Source organism: Urocampus carinirostris, chromosome 18, assembly GCF_059441175.1.
Source record: "Urocampus carinirostris isolate Australia breed hairy pipefish chromosome 18, RoL_Ucar_1.0, whole genome shotgun sequence".
Lineage (NCBI taxonomy): Eukaryota > Metazoa > Chordata > Actinopteri > Syngnathiformes > Syngnathidae > Urocampus > Urocampus carinirostris.
Window position 1 is genome coordinate 31,156,891 of NC_142366.1, and position 19,321 is coordinate 31,176,211.

General features: G+C 42.4%; 1 protein-coding gene across 2 annotated transcripts in view; it reads left to right on the plus strand.

The window, feature by feature from the left end:
* The window catches only part of adarb2 (adenosine deaminase RNA specific B2 (inactive)), a 375,339-nt gene that overhangs the window by 261,290 nt on the left and 94,728 nt on the right, over window positions 1-19,321 (plus strand). For both annotated transcript variants that reach the window (XM_088322572.1, XM_088322573.1), the window contains 2 exons: window positions 4,440-4,526; window positions 5,810-6,762. In XM_088322572.1, coding sequence (XP_088178698.1) covers window positions 4,440-4,526; window positions 5,810-6,762 — 1,040 coding nt within the window. The remainder of the gene's footprint in view (window positions 1-4,439; window positions 4,527-5,809; window positions 6,763-19,321) is intronic.

A 19,321-nucleotide genomic window follows, 5' to 3' on the forward strand; every position in this document is an offset into this window, starting at 1 on the left:
AGTTAAATAACTGTGAATATGCCTGGTATGTTAACATAATATCAACTTAAAAATGAACTCTGCTTTTCTCAGATCCCTTAAAAGTTTCTCACCAACTCCAAACTTTTTATAGTGCTGCTGTATTACAGATCCCGGCCGCATATTTTACTACTTGCAGCTTTTCAGTGATGTTTTTGTCATCACGTGAAAATCAAATGATATACCCAAATAATGTACTACACATTCGCACATAAGGCGCAACCCTGATCTATGAAATTTATGGGACTAATCTATCTGTCTACCCTGGTCATATCCCTGGGAGAGGGGTGACCGACAGCAAGACAACACACATACAAAAAACAAAGGAAATAAAAAACGGAAAAAGTAGCAAAAAAAATTTTGGAACATGGCCAACCCAAATGCCCAAAAACCCACACCTTGGCACCCAAGTTGGTCATTCCTTCGTCTCTCCAGATGAAACGGGACACAAGAAAGCGGCCATGTCACTCGGGTCAGGGTGAAACAACACACTCTTCTGTTCAACAGCAGGGCCCGACAGCTTTCACTGGTTTACCCCTGCCGCATCATACGGGTGCCCTGCCCATCCCTTAGAACACGTCTAAACATCCCACTATCCTTTTACAACACTTCTCCACTCATTCCTGTCACCAACAAGAGCTCTAGCTTCCCTTATATTTAGACCCCTTTCTGCAGTGCACTCATAATACCATCCATCCACGTCAATCGCGGCCTTCCTCTTGGTCTCCTTCCATTTACTACTGCTCTGTAGATCCTCTTCAACATTGGTTCATCATCCATCCTCTCCATGTGTCCAAAACCAACCGAGTACTCTCTTATTCACACGCTTGCTCAGTTCCACGACTACTCCGGTTCTGTCTCTCACAATTTCCTTTCTCAATCTATCCAATCTTGTCACTCCTAACATAGTCCTCAAACACTTCATCTCAAAACTTAAAATCTCAAAAATCTTAAAAATCCAGCAGCAGTAAACGTATTTCAAAAATGTCCCTGCGAGTCTTTCAACTCCACCTCGTGGATTGTGTACGGCTTTTGTGATGTTGGTCCATTAGAACCAGCACAATAGCAACCTCTGTGTTTAAAGCTTATCAGTAACTCATTTAGCCTCTAGTGCTGTTGAGCTGTGATGAGAACAACGTCTCACCAAGGGGGCAATCTCATTCGCAACCTTATGCTCTTATCCAAACATGTCTATTGCAAAGTACCGGGGCACTTCATTATACAGCAGTTAAAATCAAGGTCTCATATGATTTATTTTTTCTGAGGGGATAATGGAACTACTTCAACCCTACGAGAGACTTACCAATGCTTCCCTCTCCGTCCAATATATTTTATTGATGATTAGCTGATGTTCAGACCACGGATAGGGTATAATTAAGGTGCCTGGATGGTCTGTCAATTCAGCACAGTACGGCATGAAGAGCCCCAGTCTAAATGTATTCTCTAATAGGGCTTCAAGCCGCAAACAACACGCGTACCAGGTCTACAGGGTGTCCCTTGAGGCTAACTGGAGATCGGAGCTGCCTTCAAGTTAGCGCTAATAAGGGTTGAAAGTAAAGGGTCTGTGTTCATGTTAAAACAAAATGATACGTCCAGATATCACAGTCTTTTTTTAAACACCTTCCGGCAGTAGCTCAGGAGGTAGAGCGCTCGTCTTGGGATCAAGGGATCCCAGTTCGAATCCCGGCTCGTCCGTGTTACTTGTCGAAGTGTCCTTGGGTAAGACACTGAACCCCTAACACCCCCAATAAGCAGGTTAGCGCCTTACATGGCTGCAAGGCCGCTATTGGGAAATGTGGAGCACATTGTTTGGGGGCGGCAGTAGCTCAGGAGGTAGAGCGCTCATCTTGGGATCAAGGGATACCAGTTAGAACCCCGGCTTGTCCGTGTTACATGTCGAAGTGTCCTTGGGTAAGACACTGAACCCCTAACACCCCCAATAAGCAGGTTAGCACCTTACATGGCTGCAAGGCCGCTATTGGGCTAGTGGAGCACATTGTAAAGCGCTTTATAAAATACAGATAATTTCATTAAACGTTTTATTTTCGAATAATGTTCACATTTCTGCCCAAATCCCGTATTTAACAATAAAAATATCTAACAAATATCAGTCCACGCAGAAAGCATTTTTTTTTCAGCACAAAACAATTCGTAAAATAAATGTTCAAGTTTTCAAAATGTTTTGTTTCAAAATTCTGCAAACCTTCAGTCAAGGTCCTTTGTTGCTAATACAATCAGTGTATTGGCTAATGCTAGTAGCACATTCGGCAAGATTGGCCACTAATGTTAGTCACGATACCAATGGTGCCAACTGCTAATTCTAGCTGTCGGTTCAGCATGTATAGGCACTAACATTCGTCACTAAAGGATTTTATACATTTGACTATAAAGGATTTTATACGATTGACTACAAGTTACATGTATTGAGTTTAATGCAAAAAATATATTTACTGACTGTGCTTTGATTCAATGTGCAGTGAAAGTTCAAGGCAGGCATAAGTGGTGGAAGATGTTGTTAACATGACGGGACGTACTGCTGATAGCACATCAGCACACCCAGACGTTGTTGACGCAGAACCACCAGGCGCTGTTTTGGGAAACCAGAAATCCAGGCGCGTGTGTATGAGATTGTGAAGCCCAGGGGGGCTTCCTTGGCACACCCATGGGAGGAGCCGGCACACTATTATGCGGGGAGAAGATGGCCAATGAGAGAAAGCTAAAGCTAGTTGCAGATTACACATAGCAAATTGGAGAAGGGTGGCATGTTTTTTGATTTGTTTGTTGAAATGTATAAATGATCCTGGAAAAATGGGGGGGTAGTCGTCTCCTGAGGGCACTCTAAAATCTGTTATTGTGAATAAACCCGCCCCACACGTGCGGAATTGCAGACTGCTTGGTCATTTTTTTTTCTCTCAAGAAACGAGCGCGCATAATTGTTGGATGAATGTAGGTCGTGTTTGTTTAATAGAGTCAGATAACTAATTCGAACATTTTGGTAAACGTTTGGTACATTCTTATACTAATACTAGTCCTCCTAGGTGGCCAGCTGATATTTTTGTTATGTTAGCTGCTGGTTTGGGTGGTGGTCAAGTTTCCGACCCCTACCGTAAAACTGATAGCGGCTAGGAGCCACACCAGAGACAATGTGACTTAAATCCAGACCATCAACTTCCGTGAACTGTGAACTAAATAGAGTTGGTTGTATGAATAATCGAACAATATTTCAGCTTTTTGAGGTGTCGATTATGCCTAAGTCCTTCACAGTTTAACTCGCCGATCGCTAAAGTTGTGTTTCCATGGAAGGAGACTAAGAGGAAGGCCACGATTTAAGATGGATGGATGGTGATACGAGTGCACTGCAGGACAGAGGTCTAAATATAGTGGAAGATAGAGCTCTTGTTGGTGATAGGAATGAGTGGAGAGGTGTTGTAAAAGGATAGTGGGATGTTTGGACGCGTTCTAAGGAATGGGCAGGGCACCCGTATGATGCGGCAGGGGTAAACCAGTGAATTTTTTTCCCTTTTTTATTTTCTCTGTATTTGTATGTGTTTGTCTGCTGTCGGTCACCCCTCTTGAGGTATATGACCAAGGTATGGTGCAGAGACTTGGAGCCTGAACGCAGATTTAAGAAGGAAGTTGAATGTTTTTGAGATGAAGTGTTTGAGGACTATGTTAGGAGTGACAAGATTGGATAGACTGAGAAATGAAATTGTGAGAGACAGAACTGGAGTAGTCGTGGAACTGAGCAAGCGTGTTGATAAGAGAGTACTCGGTTGGTTTGGACACATGGAGAGGATGGATGAGGAGCGAATGTTGAAGAGGATCTACAGAGCAGAAGTCAATGGAAGGAGACCAAGAGGAAGGCCGCGATTGACGTGGATGGATGGTGTTATGAGTGCACTGCAGGAAAGAGGTCTAAATATAGTGGAAATTAGAGCTCTTGTTAGTGAGAGAAATGAGTGGAGAAGTGTTGTGAAAGGATAGTGGGATTGTGGACGCGTTCTTAAGGATGGGCTGGGCACCCGTATGATGCGGCAGGGGTAAACCAGTGAAAGCTGTCGGGCCCTGCTGTTGAACAGAAGAGTGTGTTGTGTCACCCTGACCTGAGTGACATGGCCGTTTTCTTGTGTCCGGTTTCACCTGGAGAGACGAAAGCATGACTAACTTGGGAGCCGAGGTGCCTAACTTGTTTTGGTGTTTTTGGCATTTGGGTTGGCCATGGTCCAAAAATATTTGTGTGTGTTTTTTGCTATTTTTTTCCCTTTTGTATTTGTATGTGTTTGTCTTGCTGTCGGTCACCCCTCTTGAGGGTTATGACCAAGGTAGATATATACCTGTTGATAGATCCAAAGCTTATCTTACTTTTTATCAAATCATCCTATCAAAATATTACAAAAACCTGTGTTTTGTCTCACCTCCAGAGAAAGTCAGTATGCTGTCGGCATTGATCACTCCCTTCAAGTATATCAACCCCGGGACCAGCAGCACCGAGGACGAGGACAGTTTAAGTAAGCCGATCTCTCTTTTTCCTTGTTTCCATAGAATGTTTCTTGCCTTCTGGACCAAAACACCTGATCCGAAATTTGTCACACTTAGAGGTTTGTCGATATTTGACCTAGTTAGTGATGGACAAAGACCTATCATTGACTTATGGTTAGTTTAAATGACTCATTGGATCTCTGAGTTCAACACGCATCCAAAAACAGTTGCCTTCACTCTCTCAATGAAGGCTCTCGTAAGATCCTGACATTTCCGTTCCGTCCCCAGCGGCAGTAATGCAAAACAGGACTTTGTAACCAGATTTCAAAAGCGTACGCGATTTCACAGCTGTTCAAGCCTCTTCTTTTGCGAAGGATAAAAGTGTGAAAAAAAAGCAGGCCACGGATTGTTCCCTCATCCTTTCTCACTCCGTCTGCCACTCGTGGAATCCCTTCCCCCGTTACAAATGGGATTTTTTTTTTGCATTGGCCACAGGGACCAATGTTTCTCACAGCAAGGATTTCCAACCAATTTGGAGGCAGATTACACAGTGATTTGGCAGATACAATCCTCATTTGAAGGGATTTGTGTTTTAAAACACTTAGATGTCTCCAAGCTCCGTGTTATGAGATTGGTTCATTATGAAGGATTTTATACGATTGAATACAAGTTACGTTTATTGAGTGCGATGAAGATTTTCACCGGGTAGGCTTAAGTTCAATGAGCAGTGAATGTTCAGAGCACCCTGGTCTGGTAGGAAATATTGTTTACAGGTATGGCGGGAACGGGACGTAAGACTGGTAAGATAATCAGTGCATCCAGACGCAGAAAAGGCTCTGATGACGGAGGACGGCAGGCATTGTTTTGAGAAACGCTCTCCATTGTTTCGAGGAACTACAGACATCGGGACGCTCGTCTCTGAGGTGGTGGGACCCACAGGGGGCTTCCTTGGCAAGCCCATGGGAGGAGCCGGGACACCAGCTTGGGGAAAGACGTGGGCCGAGAAAAGAAAGGCTGAGGACTTCAGAGGAGGCTTGATAGAGACTCATGCGACACTGATTCGGCTAATTCGGCGGAGTTTATTTAGTTAAATTGTTTAAGAAATTAAATCTGCCCCTTTGTGGAAATGCCGGTCCGGTGTTCATCTTTTCCATCAAGAAACGAGGTTGTGTTTGGTTGGAGTCAGATAACTAATTCGAACAATTTGGTAAACGGTACATTTTAATATTTAATTCCTAACAATTATCATTTCATTGTATATCAAGTTGTCCAATCAGGGATTTTCTGGATATATTTTGCTCCTTCTTTTCAGGTACAAGCAGTGGAGAGGTGAAAGAAAACCGCAACATCGATAACTTGGAGGATCGTTCTGTATCATCCGCCGAGTGCCAATCGCTCTTCTGCTCCGAATCGACGAGGAGCGGAAGTTCTCGTCTGAAGAGGAAACGCCCGCTCGAAGAAGACAACAACGGTCACTTGACCCAACTCCGTTTGATCTATAAGAAACTGTCCTGGTCTGAGGCACCAAAGAACGCTTTGGTTCAGCTCAACGAGCTCCGGCCTGGTCTTCAGTACCGCATGGTGTCGCAAACCGGTCCGGTCCACGCTCCGGTTTTTTCCATCGCTGTCGAGGTGAACGGCTTGACCTTCGAAGGAATGGGTCCCACCAAGAAGAAAGCCAAGATGAGGGCGGCGGAGCAAGCCCTCAAATCTTTTATTCAGTTCCCCAATGCTCCTCAGGCCCATCTCGCTATGGGAAACATTTCCAACCCTTCTGCTGACTTCACCTCAGACCAAGCTGGCTTCCCAGACACTCTTTTCAAAGAGTTTGAATCGTCCCCCTGCTCTCCTGACCTCCGTTTCTGTAATTCCGAAGCAGAGAGTCAGCTACTCTCAAGTGAGCTACTCCGACACGGACGTTTGCTTCGTCATACCTTAGACCTGATGGTCCAGGCTCAGCAGAGGTTAGGAGGGATAGTACCTGAGACCAACGCACTCAAGAGTCCCTTAGTACTGCTCAACGAGCTCCGCCCGGGTCTGCGCTACGCCTGTCTATCCGAACGAGCCAGAGGCAGGCGGCTACGTAGCTTTGTCATGGCGGTACGTGTTGACGGACACATTTTCGAAGGTTGCGGTCGCAGCAAGAAAATGGCCAAGATCCATGCCGCCCAGTGTGCTCTCGAAGCTCTTTTCAATATCAGTACAGCGCCAGAGGACAGGATGGGTCTGAAGCTCAGCAGGAAGATCTGCCCTCATTTACCCCAGGTGAGTTCTGCTTTCAAATTATTTCCCGCCAAGCTAACAAGGGAAATGAAACCGGCCGGTTTAGCAATTCCCTCTAAGCTGCGCGCGTGCGCAATTGCGCACTGCTCGCACATTCTCAGCGCACAAGAAAATCTAGCCAGCGCACGAAAATGAGGCCTCAAAATAACTAATTATGAAGCGACTTAAGTCAAAGTTACAGTGCATGAAGGTAAAAATACACGGGTTCCCCTGACGTTGTGTCCTAAATGCGGTATTTTGAAGTCGAACGAAGTTGAGTAAAGTTAGTAGAGTATGTCGAGAACCGGCTTCTTCGGCTCGGCTCACTAAAAAGAACCGGCTCTTTCGGGTCCTAAACGGCTCTTCAGGTTGTGTTTGCTTCTTCAATCCCAACAAGACCAAATATTAAGTAACATTATGCACAAAATGACTTAATGGAAGGGGGGAATAGAACAAAAAAGAAAAAAATACCAAAATGAAAAAGTAGTGAAAAGCTGAGAAAAAAAGGAACAAAAGGAAGAGAAAAAAAGAAGGAAAATTTTAGAAAAAAGCCAGAAAAAAAAGAAATTTAGGAAAAAAACTAATAGAGAACAAAAAGAAAAAAGTAACAGCTCGGAAAAAATAAACAAAATGAGATTTTTTTTTAAGGGCGGCAGTAGCTCAGGAGGTAGAGCGATCGTTTTAGGATTAAGGGATCCCAGTTGGAATCCCGCCTTGTCCGTGTTACATGTCGAAGTGTCCTTGGGTAAGACACTGAACCCCCAATAAGCAGGTTAGCGCCTTACATGGCTGCACAGATCACGGCTGCTATTGGGAATTGTGAAGCACAGTGTAAAGCGCTTTGGGAAGTCATTGACTTGAAAAGCGCTATATAAATGCAGATTATTTCATTTTCAGAAAAAAGAAGAACAAGTTTGTGTTGCATTCAAATAATTTCCAATTGTATCAAATGAATCTTGTTGCCAACATTGTACTTCCACTCAAAAATGGAATTAAGTACAGTTCTGTATCTTACAACCGACTAAATAAGCCCCCAAAAATGTGAATATTATGCGACAAAATATATCAGGAAATAAAAAGAAATGGATATCTTGTGAAAGAATTGTAAAAACAAACAACCTTTGCAATAGTGCATGAGTCAATTCATTCAAAAGAGAAAAATCATTTTGCATTGCCGGAAACTCAGCAAAATGTAACTTGATGTCCAGTTTTGGACATGTTTGATCATGAATTATCTTGCCACACTTGGGATTATGGTGGCTCACTGTTGTTTCAGGCGTTGCTCACCGACTTTGTGTGAACGCTCATCCCCGTAAGGAAAATTACAGGGAACATCGGTTGTGACCTTGAAGCAACAAAATGCATAAAACCAATATCCGAGGTAGCGAAGCGTGAGAAAAAAAATAGATAAACACAACACAGAGCCCGGTCGTTTAACCATATACCCAAATTGCAATCAACAAAGAAACTCGTTTTCAGGAACGCGAGGAAATTGGAAGTGGCTTGAAAGATTGTCTGGCACCTGTTGATGTTGTTCCAACTTCATTTCAGCTGCAGAATTCCATCTAAAGAAAACGACCATAATTGCATTTTCGGACTGATTTGGTGTCGGAAACTTTAAAGCTCATCGCTGGCTATCGAAATAATAGAATGTTCTCATTTCTTCTCGTCCACAGTCCTAGCAAAACGAATGAAAAAATATCCACATTTTACTTCCTTTATATGTCGATAGACTTTCCTGGAAGGCGAATGGAATAGGTCTTTTTTTTTGTGAATATTGTTTGAACAAGATAAGGAAGTTAAGTCAAGTTAAGTCATGTTTATTTGTGACGCCCTTAATCACAAAGAGTCTCAAAGGGCTGCACAGATCAAAGACTATTGCAAACGACAGACTATTATGACACCATCCCCTGATCTAAAACCTACATGAGGGCAAGGAAAAACTCAAAACCTCTTGATAAGTCCTATTTGTATAGCCCTTAATCACAAAGAGTCTCAAAGGGCTGCACAGATCAAAGACTATTGCAAACTACAGACTATTATGACACCATCCCCTGATCTAAAACCTACATGAGGTCAAATAATACACATATTACCTTTGTGCCTATGTCTAGATGTGCCTGTTCCTTTCTTTTACAGTCAAGTCATGTTTATTTCTATAGCCCTTAATCACAAAGAGTCTCAAAGGGCTGCACAGATCAAAGACTATTGCAAACTACAGACTATTATGACACCATCCCCTGATCTAAAACCTACATGAGGGCAAATAATACACATATTACCTTTGTGCCTATGTCTAGATGTGCCTGTTCCTTTCTTTTACAGTCAAGTCATGTTTATTTCTATAGCCCTTAATCACAAAGAGTCTCAAAGGCCTGCACGGATCAAAGACTATTGCAAACTACAGACTATTATGACACCATCCCCTGATCTAAAACCTACACGAGGGCAAGGAAAAACTCAAAACCTCTTGATAAGTCCTATTTGTATAGCCCTTAATCACAAAGAGTCTCAAAGGGCTGCACAGATCAAAGACTATTGCAAACTACAGACTATTATGACACCATCCCCTGATCTAAAACCTACACGAGGTCAAATAATACACACATTACCTATGTGCCTATGTCTAGATGTGCCAGTTCCTTTCATTTACAGTCAAGTCATGTTTATTTCTATAGCCCTTAATCACAAAGAGTCTCAAAGGCCTGCACGGATCAAAGACTATTGCAAACTACAGACTATTATGACACCATCCCCTGATCTAAAACCTACATGAGGGCAAATAATACACATATTACCTTTGTGCCTATGTCTAGATGTGCCAGTTCCTTTCTTTTACAGTCAAGTCACGTTTATTTCTATAGCCCTTAATCACAAAGAGTCTCAAAGGGCTGCACGGATCAAAGACTATTGCAAACTACATACTATTATGACACCATCCCCTGATCTAAAACCTACATGAGGTCAAATAATACACATATTACCTTTGTGCCTATGTCTAGATGTGCCAGTTCCTTTCTTTTACAGTCAAGTCATGTTTATTTCTATAGCCCTTAATCACAAAGAGTCTCAAAGGGCTGCACGGATCAAAGACTATTGCAAACTACAGAATATTGTGACACCATCCCCTGATCTAAAACCTACAAAAGTCAATTCCATTGAAGTTGGGAAAAAGTTTAAAATGTCAGTAAAATTAGAATAGAATGACTTGCAAACCTTTTCTAACCCATATTTAAATGAATACACCACAAAGACAAGATTATCCATGTTCAAACTCATAAACTTTATTTCCATAAGCAAATAATGATAAACTTAGAATTTTATAATTGCAACAAGTGCCAAAGTAGTTGGGAAAGGGGCTTCTTCACCATTGTGTTACATCACCTTTCCTTTTAATAACACTCAATAAACGTTTAGGAAGTGAGGAGACTAGTTGTTGAATCGTTGATAGTGGAATCCTTTCCCATTCTTGCTTTATGTACAGCTTCAGCTGTTCAACAGTCCGGGGTCTCCTTTGTCTTATTCTGCGCTTTATAATGCGCCACACATTTTCAATGGGAGACAGGTCAGGACTGCAGGCAGGCCAGTCAAGCACCCGCACCCTCTTACTACGAAGCCACGCTGTCGTGAGACGTGCAGTGTGTGGCTTGGCATTATCCTGCTGGAAGAAGCAAGGGCGCCCATGGTAAAGATTCTGTTTGGATGGCAACATACTTTGTTCCAAAACCTGAATGTACTTTTCTGCATTAATGGTGCCTTCACAGATGTGCAGGTTACCCATTCCTTGGCCACTCATGCACCCCCATACCATCACAGATGCTGGCTTTTGCACTTTGCGTGCATAACAGTCTGGGTGGTTCTGTTCTTCTTTGGACCGGAGGACACGACGTCCACAATTTCCAAACACAATTTGGAAAACTGACTCATCAGACCACAGAACACTTTTCCACTTTGTATCAGTCCATTTTAGATGGGCTCGGGCCCAGAGAACCCTGCGGCGTTTCTGGATGTTGTTGATGAATGGCTTACGCTTTGCAACATAAAGTTTTAACCCACACTTACGGATATAGCGTCGAACTGTATTGACTGACAGTGGTTTTCCAAAGTGTTCCTGAGCCCATGTGGTGATGTCCTTCACACATTGATGTCGGTTCTTAATGCAGTACCGCTTGAGGGCTCGGAGGTCACGGGCATTCAATAATGGTTTACGGCCATGCCGTTTACGCACAGTGATTTCTCCAGATTCCCTGAACCTTTTCACAATATTATGGACTGTAGATGATGATATCCCTAAATTCCTTGCAATTGTACTTTGAGGAATGTTGTTTTTAAACTGTTCAACAATTTGCTCACGCAGTTGTTCACAAAGAGGTGAACCTCGCCCCATCCTTGCATGTGAATGACTTAGCTTGTTCGGGTCTCCCTTTTTTATACCCAGTAACAACTCTCACCTGTTGCTAATTCATCTGTTCACCTGCAAATAGTTGGTTGATTTCCATTCATCCACTTTCTGAGTAGTTATTGACACCTGTCCCAACTATTTTGGCACGTGTTGCTGTCATCAAATTACAGAGTTGATGATTTTCTCCCAAAACAATAAAGTTTATGAGTGAAGACAATAAATATGTTGTCTTTGCTGTGCATTCATTTAAATATGGGTTGAAAAGAATTTGCAATTTACTTGGATCCATTTTTATTTGCAATTAACACACTTTCCCAACTTCATTGGAATTGAGTTTTGTACATGAGGGCAAATAATACACATATTACCTTTGTGCCTATGTCTAGATGTGCCTGTTCCTTTCTTTTACATTCAAGTCATGTTTATTTCTATAGCCCTTAATCACAAAGAGTCTCAAAGGGCTGCACGGATCAAACTACAGATTATTATGACACCATCCCCTGATCTAAAACCTACATGAGGGCAAATAATACACATATTACCTTTGTGCCTATGTCTAGATGTGCCTGTTCCTTTCTTTTACAGTCAAGTCATGTTTATTTCTATAGCCCTTAATCACAAAGAGTCTCAAAGGGCTGCACAGATCAAAGACTATTGCAAACTACAGACTATGACACCATCCCCTGATATGGTCAACATAAAATATAGGTTATTCATATGCTATAGAGTAGTAGTGTGTATTGAGCTTCAATTTAAACATTTCCACTGAGGTTGCAGATCGAATCTCAGGGGGAAGAGCATTCCACAGCACCGGGGCCCGAATGGAGAATGCTCTCGAACCTGCGGATTTCTTTTTGGCTCTTGGGATCACGAGTAGACCAGCGTTTTCAGAGCAAAGGCTACGGACCGGAACATAAGGGGAAATTCAATCTGAAAGATATGAGGGAGCAAGTCCATGCATGATTTTGTGTAATAACAGCAGAACCTTAAAATCACATCTTAAGCTAACAGGGAGCCAATGCAGGTTAGCTAAAATTGGGTTCATGTGATCAAATTTTCTTGTCTTAGTTAAAAGCCTCGCTGCAGCATATTGTACTTAATTTTGGACTTCGGGAGACCGGAGAGTAGTGCATTACAGTCATCGAGACGCATGAATTATAATCTCCGCATCCGACTGAGACAGCATAGGGCGAATTTTAGCAATGGTGCGAAGATGGAGAAAAGCTGTTCTAGTAATATTCTTAACGTGTGTTTGAAGGGACAGATCGGGATCAAATCTGACACCTAAATTTTTAACTTAGTCACTCTGGGTGATATTACATTTGTCAATGTTCAGTTTTTGAGAACAAGTCACGGCATTTGGATGGACCGATAACTAATATTTCGGTCTTTTCGGAGTTAAGGCGCAAGAAGTTGAGTGACGACCATTATTTTATCTCAGTGAGCCAGGCCTCCAAATTTCCACAATATAGTGTGGCAGATTTCTCCATCGGAAGATATAGTTGAGTGTCATCTGTGTAGCAATGAAAACTGATATTATACTTGCGAATAATATCACCTCATGGAAGCATGTAAACGCTGAAAAGAAGGGGGCCAAGTACTGAACCGTGCGGAACACCACAGTTAACACTAAAGGGCTCAGATGTCATTTCACCATATTTAACACAGTGCGTCCTATCTGAGAGGTTGGATCCGAACCATTAGAAGACGGTTCCTGAGAGACCAATCCATTTTCCTGGTATCGATCCCGTCTGTCCCGTCCTGTCTGGTATCCACCCCGTCTGCTCGTGTATCTGGTATCGATCTCACTGTCAATAATATTGATATTTGAACGGATTTACCTACGCTTATTGGAGACTGCCGTAAGTTTTAAGTGCATCGTAATATTAGTGCAATGGAGAAATAGTGCATTGTAACAATAGTGCCACCAAATTCCAAAATAATTCAATTTTTGTGTACATAGGCAAGATATATACTGTATTGTTCACAACCTCGTGCACTTGTTTAGGTGGGTGATGGCCCTAGGGAAGAAACTGTCCCCAAGCCTGTTAATCCTTGTTTTATGGAACTAGTACACGGGGCAGCGGGTAAAAGTGTTGGCCAGATGAGAGGAGTCCTTTTTCAAGTTGTTGGTTTTTCTCTAGACTGGGCAGAGAGCAGTCTGATTTTCAGGGCTGTGTTGATGATTTTTCTGTCACTCCTCCACAGTCATAGAAAAACTCTTGAAAAAAAATCCACCTTTCACTTCTTGTATAAGTCTATCGGCTTTCCTGGAAGGCTTTTATTGACACAATCGTGTCAGGCACATGTTGGGTAGTATTAACATCCTTTTCCATCCTGGAAGAAATCAACTGGCAAGTGTCCTTCCCCCGAGCATGGCATCAACCTAGCAGACCTGCACCATTGCCCGGGAGAAATTTTTCCCTTTCTCCCTCCCGCCACGCTGTCGAAAACGATTTTAAGAGGATTTGCCGCACCGGTTTAGTTCCACGGAGCGGGCTTTTGCAGAAACGTCTTGAAAGTCAGTCGCGCCGTCTGCCAGACTCGCCGAGTAATTCGTTTTAAATGCTAAAGGAGATAGGAGGAAAGTTCAGTAATTCACGGAGGTAGACGCATTTGGGAATAATTGAGTCTGGGAGATGATGTTTTCAAGCGTCTCTCGCTGTTCAGTAGAAATATTTTCTTTCTTTGTTAGGGAGACTGTGCTATGTGCTAATTGCATCGGATAAGGGTGGTTGCTCTTCACATCGGATGTGTGATATGAACTCGGGTGTCAGCCATAATGCAGGAGGCGTTATGCTGCTGTGTCGTTTATGCTTTCGGTGACCAGTGTGAAGTAGGCTTAAACGTATCTACTCAAGGTGTGTATTTCTAATCAGTTTGATGTTCCCTTTTGGCGTCTCTTGGTCTTCCTGTCTTTGTTTGAAGCCAGGAGGGGTGGTCTTTTGTCATTGTCTCAACATACCAGTACTTTTCCATGTCTTGTGATTTCAATAAAACACAGATGCAGACGGGAGATAGTATGGAAAGATCTCATCTCCCCGGTTGCAACTGGAATCGATTCTTCGTATTTAGCTCGAATTACTCTTCAGCAGGCGTGGGCTAACTGCACCATACAACACAGTCTGCACAATCACACTCTCATACAGTGCCCTCTTAACATCCATACTAATACTCTTGCTCATCACTCTCCTCAGAGCACCCAAAACCTTGCTTCCTTGATTTACTGCAATACCTCGCACTCCATTCCACCAACTCCAGCCACATCACAACCCAAGTACCTAAAGCTTTCAACTTCTTCCAGCACCTGTCCATGCAACCTTATTTCTTATAAGCCAATAAAGACAATTCATCTAAAAACTCCCATTTGGGGATTCTAGGTGTGCCTTATAGTCTGGAAAATATGGTATATCATTACCCAGCAATAACCCTGACAATTTCTTCCAATCAAGGTCCAATTTCCCTCTTAATTTCCCGTCTTAAAATGGCCAATTAAAATATAGAAGTCCCTGTTCCTGTCATAACCTGAGTTTGAGTCGTTCCTAGTACAGAATAGAATAGAATAGAATAGAATTTTATTGTCATTGTTACAAAACGGGTAAACATATTGTGACAACGAAATTGGGCATGACACTCCAGTTTCACACATTCACAGTGAGGTAAAGAAACCAAGAAGATAAGGAACAGAGAAGATAAGGTTATAAAACAAGGAGGATAAGGTTATAGTTATAATTTACACAATATTTACACAAAGATATGACGGCGAGAAGGATGTTACATACAGTTGGTATAAGGGTTTGTGCAATATGCATTTGGTGCAAAAATAGTCAACATAGTGCAAAAAAATAGTCAACATAGTGCAGTCGACATTGTGCAAGAAACATAGACATGAGTACCATTTGACGTTCCTATGAGGTAGTGTGTTTGCAAGAGTTTTTAGTGTGGTGTGTGTTTAAAAGAGGACAGAACAAAGGTTAGTGGTCAGGATGCTGCACTCCGCCACCTTGGATTAAGGTTCATCTGATTAGGCAAATGCGCCCGGCAGCAGAGCTGAATGACAATTAAGCTTAATGAATGAGAAATTGACGATAGGAAGCGTAAAAGTTCACCCCCCCGTGACGTCAACAACAGCGTAAGGACAGAACCCTCCGCGTCGGCCGCCATTTGATCCGAGATGAAATGTGACAAAGTGATTTGATTCACTCAACTCCTCCCCTATAGCGAAGGTTCCAAAATGGCGGAGAGGAGCCATTTCTCCGGGGGCCGCAAATTAAATATGATCGGAGACACGTGAAGGTGACCCCCCGTCAAGAGGCGAGTCTCGGACAGATTGCTTTCTTTGTCTAATCTCTCCCGCTTCGAATCTGTCTCACTATAAACGGCGGCGACAGGCTGATCATTAATTAATATTGCCACAACAAATTGGAGACGGTGACCCAGCCAAGCCGCTTGAAAAAACACAAATCCGGAGGGGAAAAAAAAGGAAAGCGGTCGCGCGGGGGAGAAGGTGTGAACGGCACATGGGAGAGGACTTCATTATCTGTGATGAGAGTGTTACAGTCACAGCATGTGGACGGTGAAGGCGGCAGATCAACACTAAGTGACAGGCGCCATAGCACCCATTCCCCTTGGGATCCAGTGTGATTAACACAATGACGTTGTAGTGCAAATAGCCTGACAAACTGAGGAGATTATATTATACCTTTGTGCCTATGTCTAGCTGTGCCAGTTCCTTTCTTTTACAGCTCCCTACCATAAGAAGATCAGTGTTCATTTTACCTGTGAAAAGTGATGGGTCCCGGGGACTCGCTTGCTCAAAAATCTATGGGTCCCAACAGAGATCTATGGGTCCCCAAAATTATTATATTATACCTTTGTGCCTATGTCTAGCTGTGCCAGTTCCTTTCTTTTACAGCTCCTCACCATAAGAATAACAGTCTTAATTTTACCTCTGAAAAGTGATGGGTCCCGGGGACTCGCTTGCTCAAAAATCTATGGGTCCCAACAGAGATCTATGGGTCCCCAAAATTTTGTGTTATCGCGGTTAAAATTGTAAATCGGCGACAAATATATAATATAAATCTATATATTCATTCAGTTTTAATCATCACAGTTTATTGGTAATACAAATCAGATATCACTTTAGATTTTTCAGTTCACAACAATATTGTACATTATACAAAATAATATTCCTGAAATATTTGTCTATATGGCAGCACGGCGGCACAGTGATTAGTGCGTGTGTGGCACAGTTCTGAGGTCATGGGTTCAAATCCAGCTACCGGACTTCCTGTGCGGAGTTTGTATGTTCTCCCCATGCTTGCGTGGGTTTCCTCCGGGCACTCCGCTTTTCCTCCCACATTCCAAAAAACATGCATTTCAGGTGAATTGGCCGGTTCAAATTGTCCCTAGGTGTGAATGAGCGAGCGAGTTGTCTGTCCCTGTGTGCCCTGCGATTGGCTGGCAACCAGTTCGGGGTGTCGCCTGCCCGATGATTGCTGGGATGGGCTCCGGCACCCCCGTGACCCTACTGAGGATAAGCGGTGCAGCTAATGGATGGATGGCTATTTGTTTATATATTCATGCAGTTTTAATTATCACAGTTAACTGGTAATACAAAGCAGTTATCACTTCAGATTTTTCACTTCCTATATTCTTCGTGGTTTGCTGTCCCGCCACAGTTGTAATGCCTTCTCAAGGTCCAATCCATTATCATCCTCCTCATAGCGTCACCAGGAATATAATTTAGTCCATTTTGGCAGAAAAGTCCTTTTCTTGCTAGTATTCTTTTTTTTATTTTCTTTCGTCGAATCGTTCGCTTCAACACACGTGTTTTCCTTGCCTCCGCGATCTTCCGAAGGATTTCTCCCCCTTTTTTCCGTGCCGGAATTATTGCCGTTGTTATCACTTTCTCCATTATCTTTCGATTTATTACTGAGACTGAAGAAATTACCAATTTCGTGTTGATTTTCACGTTCCCTCGACGACAACCACCACAACAATGACGTAATTTCGAAGCAAGGAGATCTCGTTTGTCGGGATCGGCGTGCAGACGAAATCTCGAACCGCGAGACCAAAATAATAATAACAGTTATGATATAACTATAGCAACAATAACAACAAAGTTAACCATAGTTCTAGACGTACTATTCCCAATCTCTCGTATCACTCATACCCCATTTTCTTCATCTCTGTATTCCGCCAGTAACGTTTTTTTGTATTAAAATTTTAACAAGTGAATAGTGGGACATTGTTTGATCTCGTCTTGTAAATTGTTCCAAAGTTTGACTCCACACACAGACACACACATACTTTTCCTGGTGGTTCTCACCTTTGGGATTATGAATTTACCATTTTAATTTGGCCATTAAAAGTTGTAAGAATACAGTGATCAGGTACATTTTTAGAGCAAAATCAAGAAACTATATCTATGATGAATGTTGTCATCTAATTAGACTAAAAATAACTAGTGTTTTTCCAATGCCTATACTGCACTGATATAAGGTATCGTATCGGCGAGTTAAACAAACCAAATCACTGATACGAGTTTAAAAATGTGTTCAATGTAATACAGACGCTCCCCTACTTACAACCATTCGACAAAGAGCAGTTTGACCGCATGAAGCTTGTCCACAAAACAAGATGTTTATCGATTTTGTTGGTATTTATTGCTTTGACACGAAACCTAGCTAAATACATTCCCAGTGGCCTAAAATACTACTCTCTAAATTTTCACCAAAATCGGTTCCGCCGTTTCCGAGTGGATAGGCCACATACGAACACACACAGGATTTATATAGTAGTGTAAATCTAGGAAGATTAGCTGACTAGGTCCAATGCTTCCCTATCCTTCAAAGACTGGCATCTAGGTCACTACTATTTAGCTGTCCCTATATTTTCCCGGGAAAATTCCGCTGAACCGGTAAAACATTTTTTTCCGGGATGTCGAAAAATATCCGGACATTGCTGTAAGTAAGATTTTGTATTGTGTGCACCTTTTTTCGAGTACAGTAGTACTATAGTGCTTCTTTCCGCCACTACCAGCGTGTGGCACTGTGAGAGGTCACCCAGCATCCACCCCGAAGAAGAAATCCGCCATCCTCTTCCTAGTTCGTGTGTAAACATACCGTATCTCCAGCGCGCTAAGAACTTTAACATTTTCATTGTTTAATATCTCTTGCATCCATTCGATATCGTTGGTGTAAAGTGTAATGAAGAGGCGAGCTGTTTCATTTGAAACGAAAGTGGAATAAGAAAGCTTGATGCGGTTGAGAAAATGGTTGGATCGCTTTTTTACCACGGAGGAGGAAGTCGCCCACATCTTTAAGCCCATCTTCTAAAAGTAAGTTAAACTTCACTTTATTTATCTTTATAGAGCATTTTTTATGAAATGTTTATTTTTAGTACAAAACAATACAGTTTACTTATACAAGCCTTAAACATACTTCAGAACCAGAACAGAAACAGGACCCAAACGCGTGACGTTCTCACACGAGGCTTTTATTTTACGGAAAATGGGGAGTCCTGCATGTTAGGCAGCCGGTCTGGCGAGGAAAGACCGGAAGCCAGAGACTGACGAGACCGATTCCAATTGCCCGAGTTGATATCGAACAGATGGGGTCGATACCGGACAGGAAGTGACAGACAGGAAAGATAACGGATCAGGATATCAAAAATTAACTGGAGAAACTAGACGGGAACGAAAACTGGAGAAATTAATAAACAGGACGGAAACTAAACTGGAACCTGAAATTAAACAGGACAACAATAAACGGGAACAATATCGGACTGGAGATATCACAGGAAAACAGGACCGAGTCAGAACCCACGAGAGAACACTCAAAGAAGCGCAAGAGAAAAGTGAGCTGCAGTTAGAAATATGTCAACTTGATGTTGCCAAAGTCAGGTGCCTCAAACATAGACACTGTACTCGTATTTCTTTTTTCTTTCTCTCTCTCTCTCTCTTTTCCACCCCTTTTCTCCCACTCTCTGTCTCTGTCTCTTTCACTCTCTTTGTGTCTCTTTTTCTCTTCCTTTGTTGCTCTTTGTATCTTTCTCTCTCTGTGCCTTTTTAACTTCTTTTGCTCTAACTTCCTTTTTTCCTTTTCTCTCTTCTCCTTCTTCTTACCCTTCTCGCTTTCTTTTCTATTTTCTCTCCTT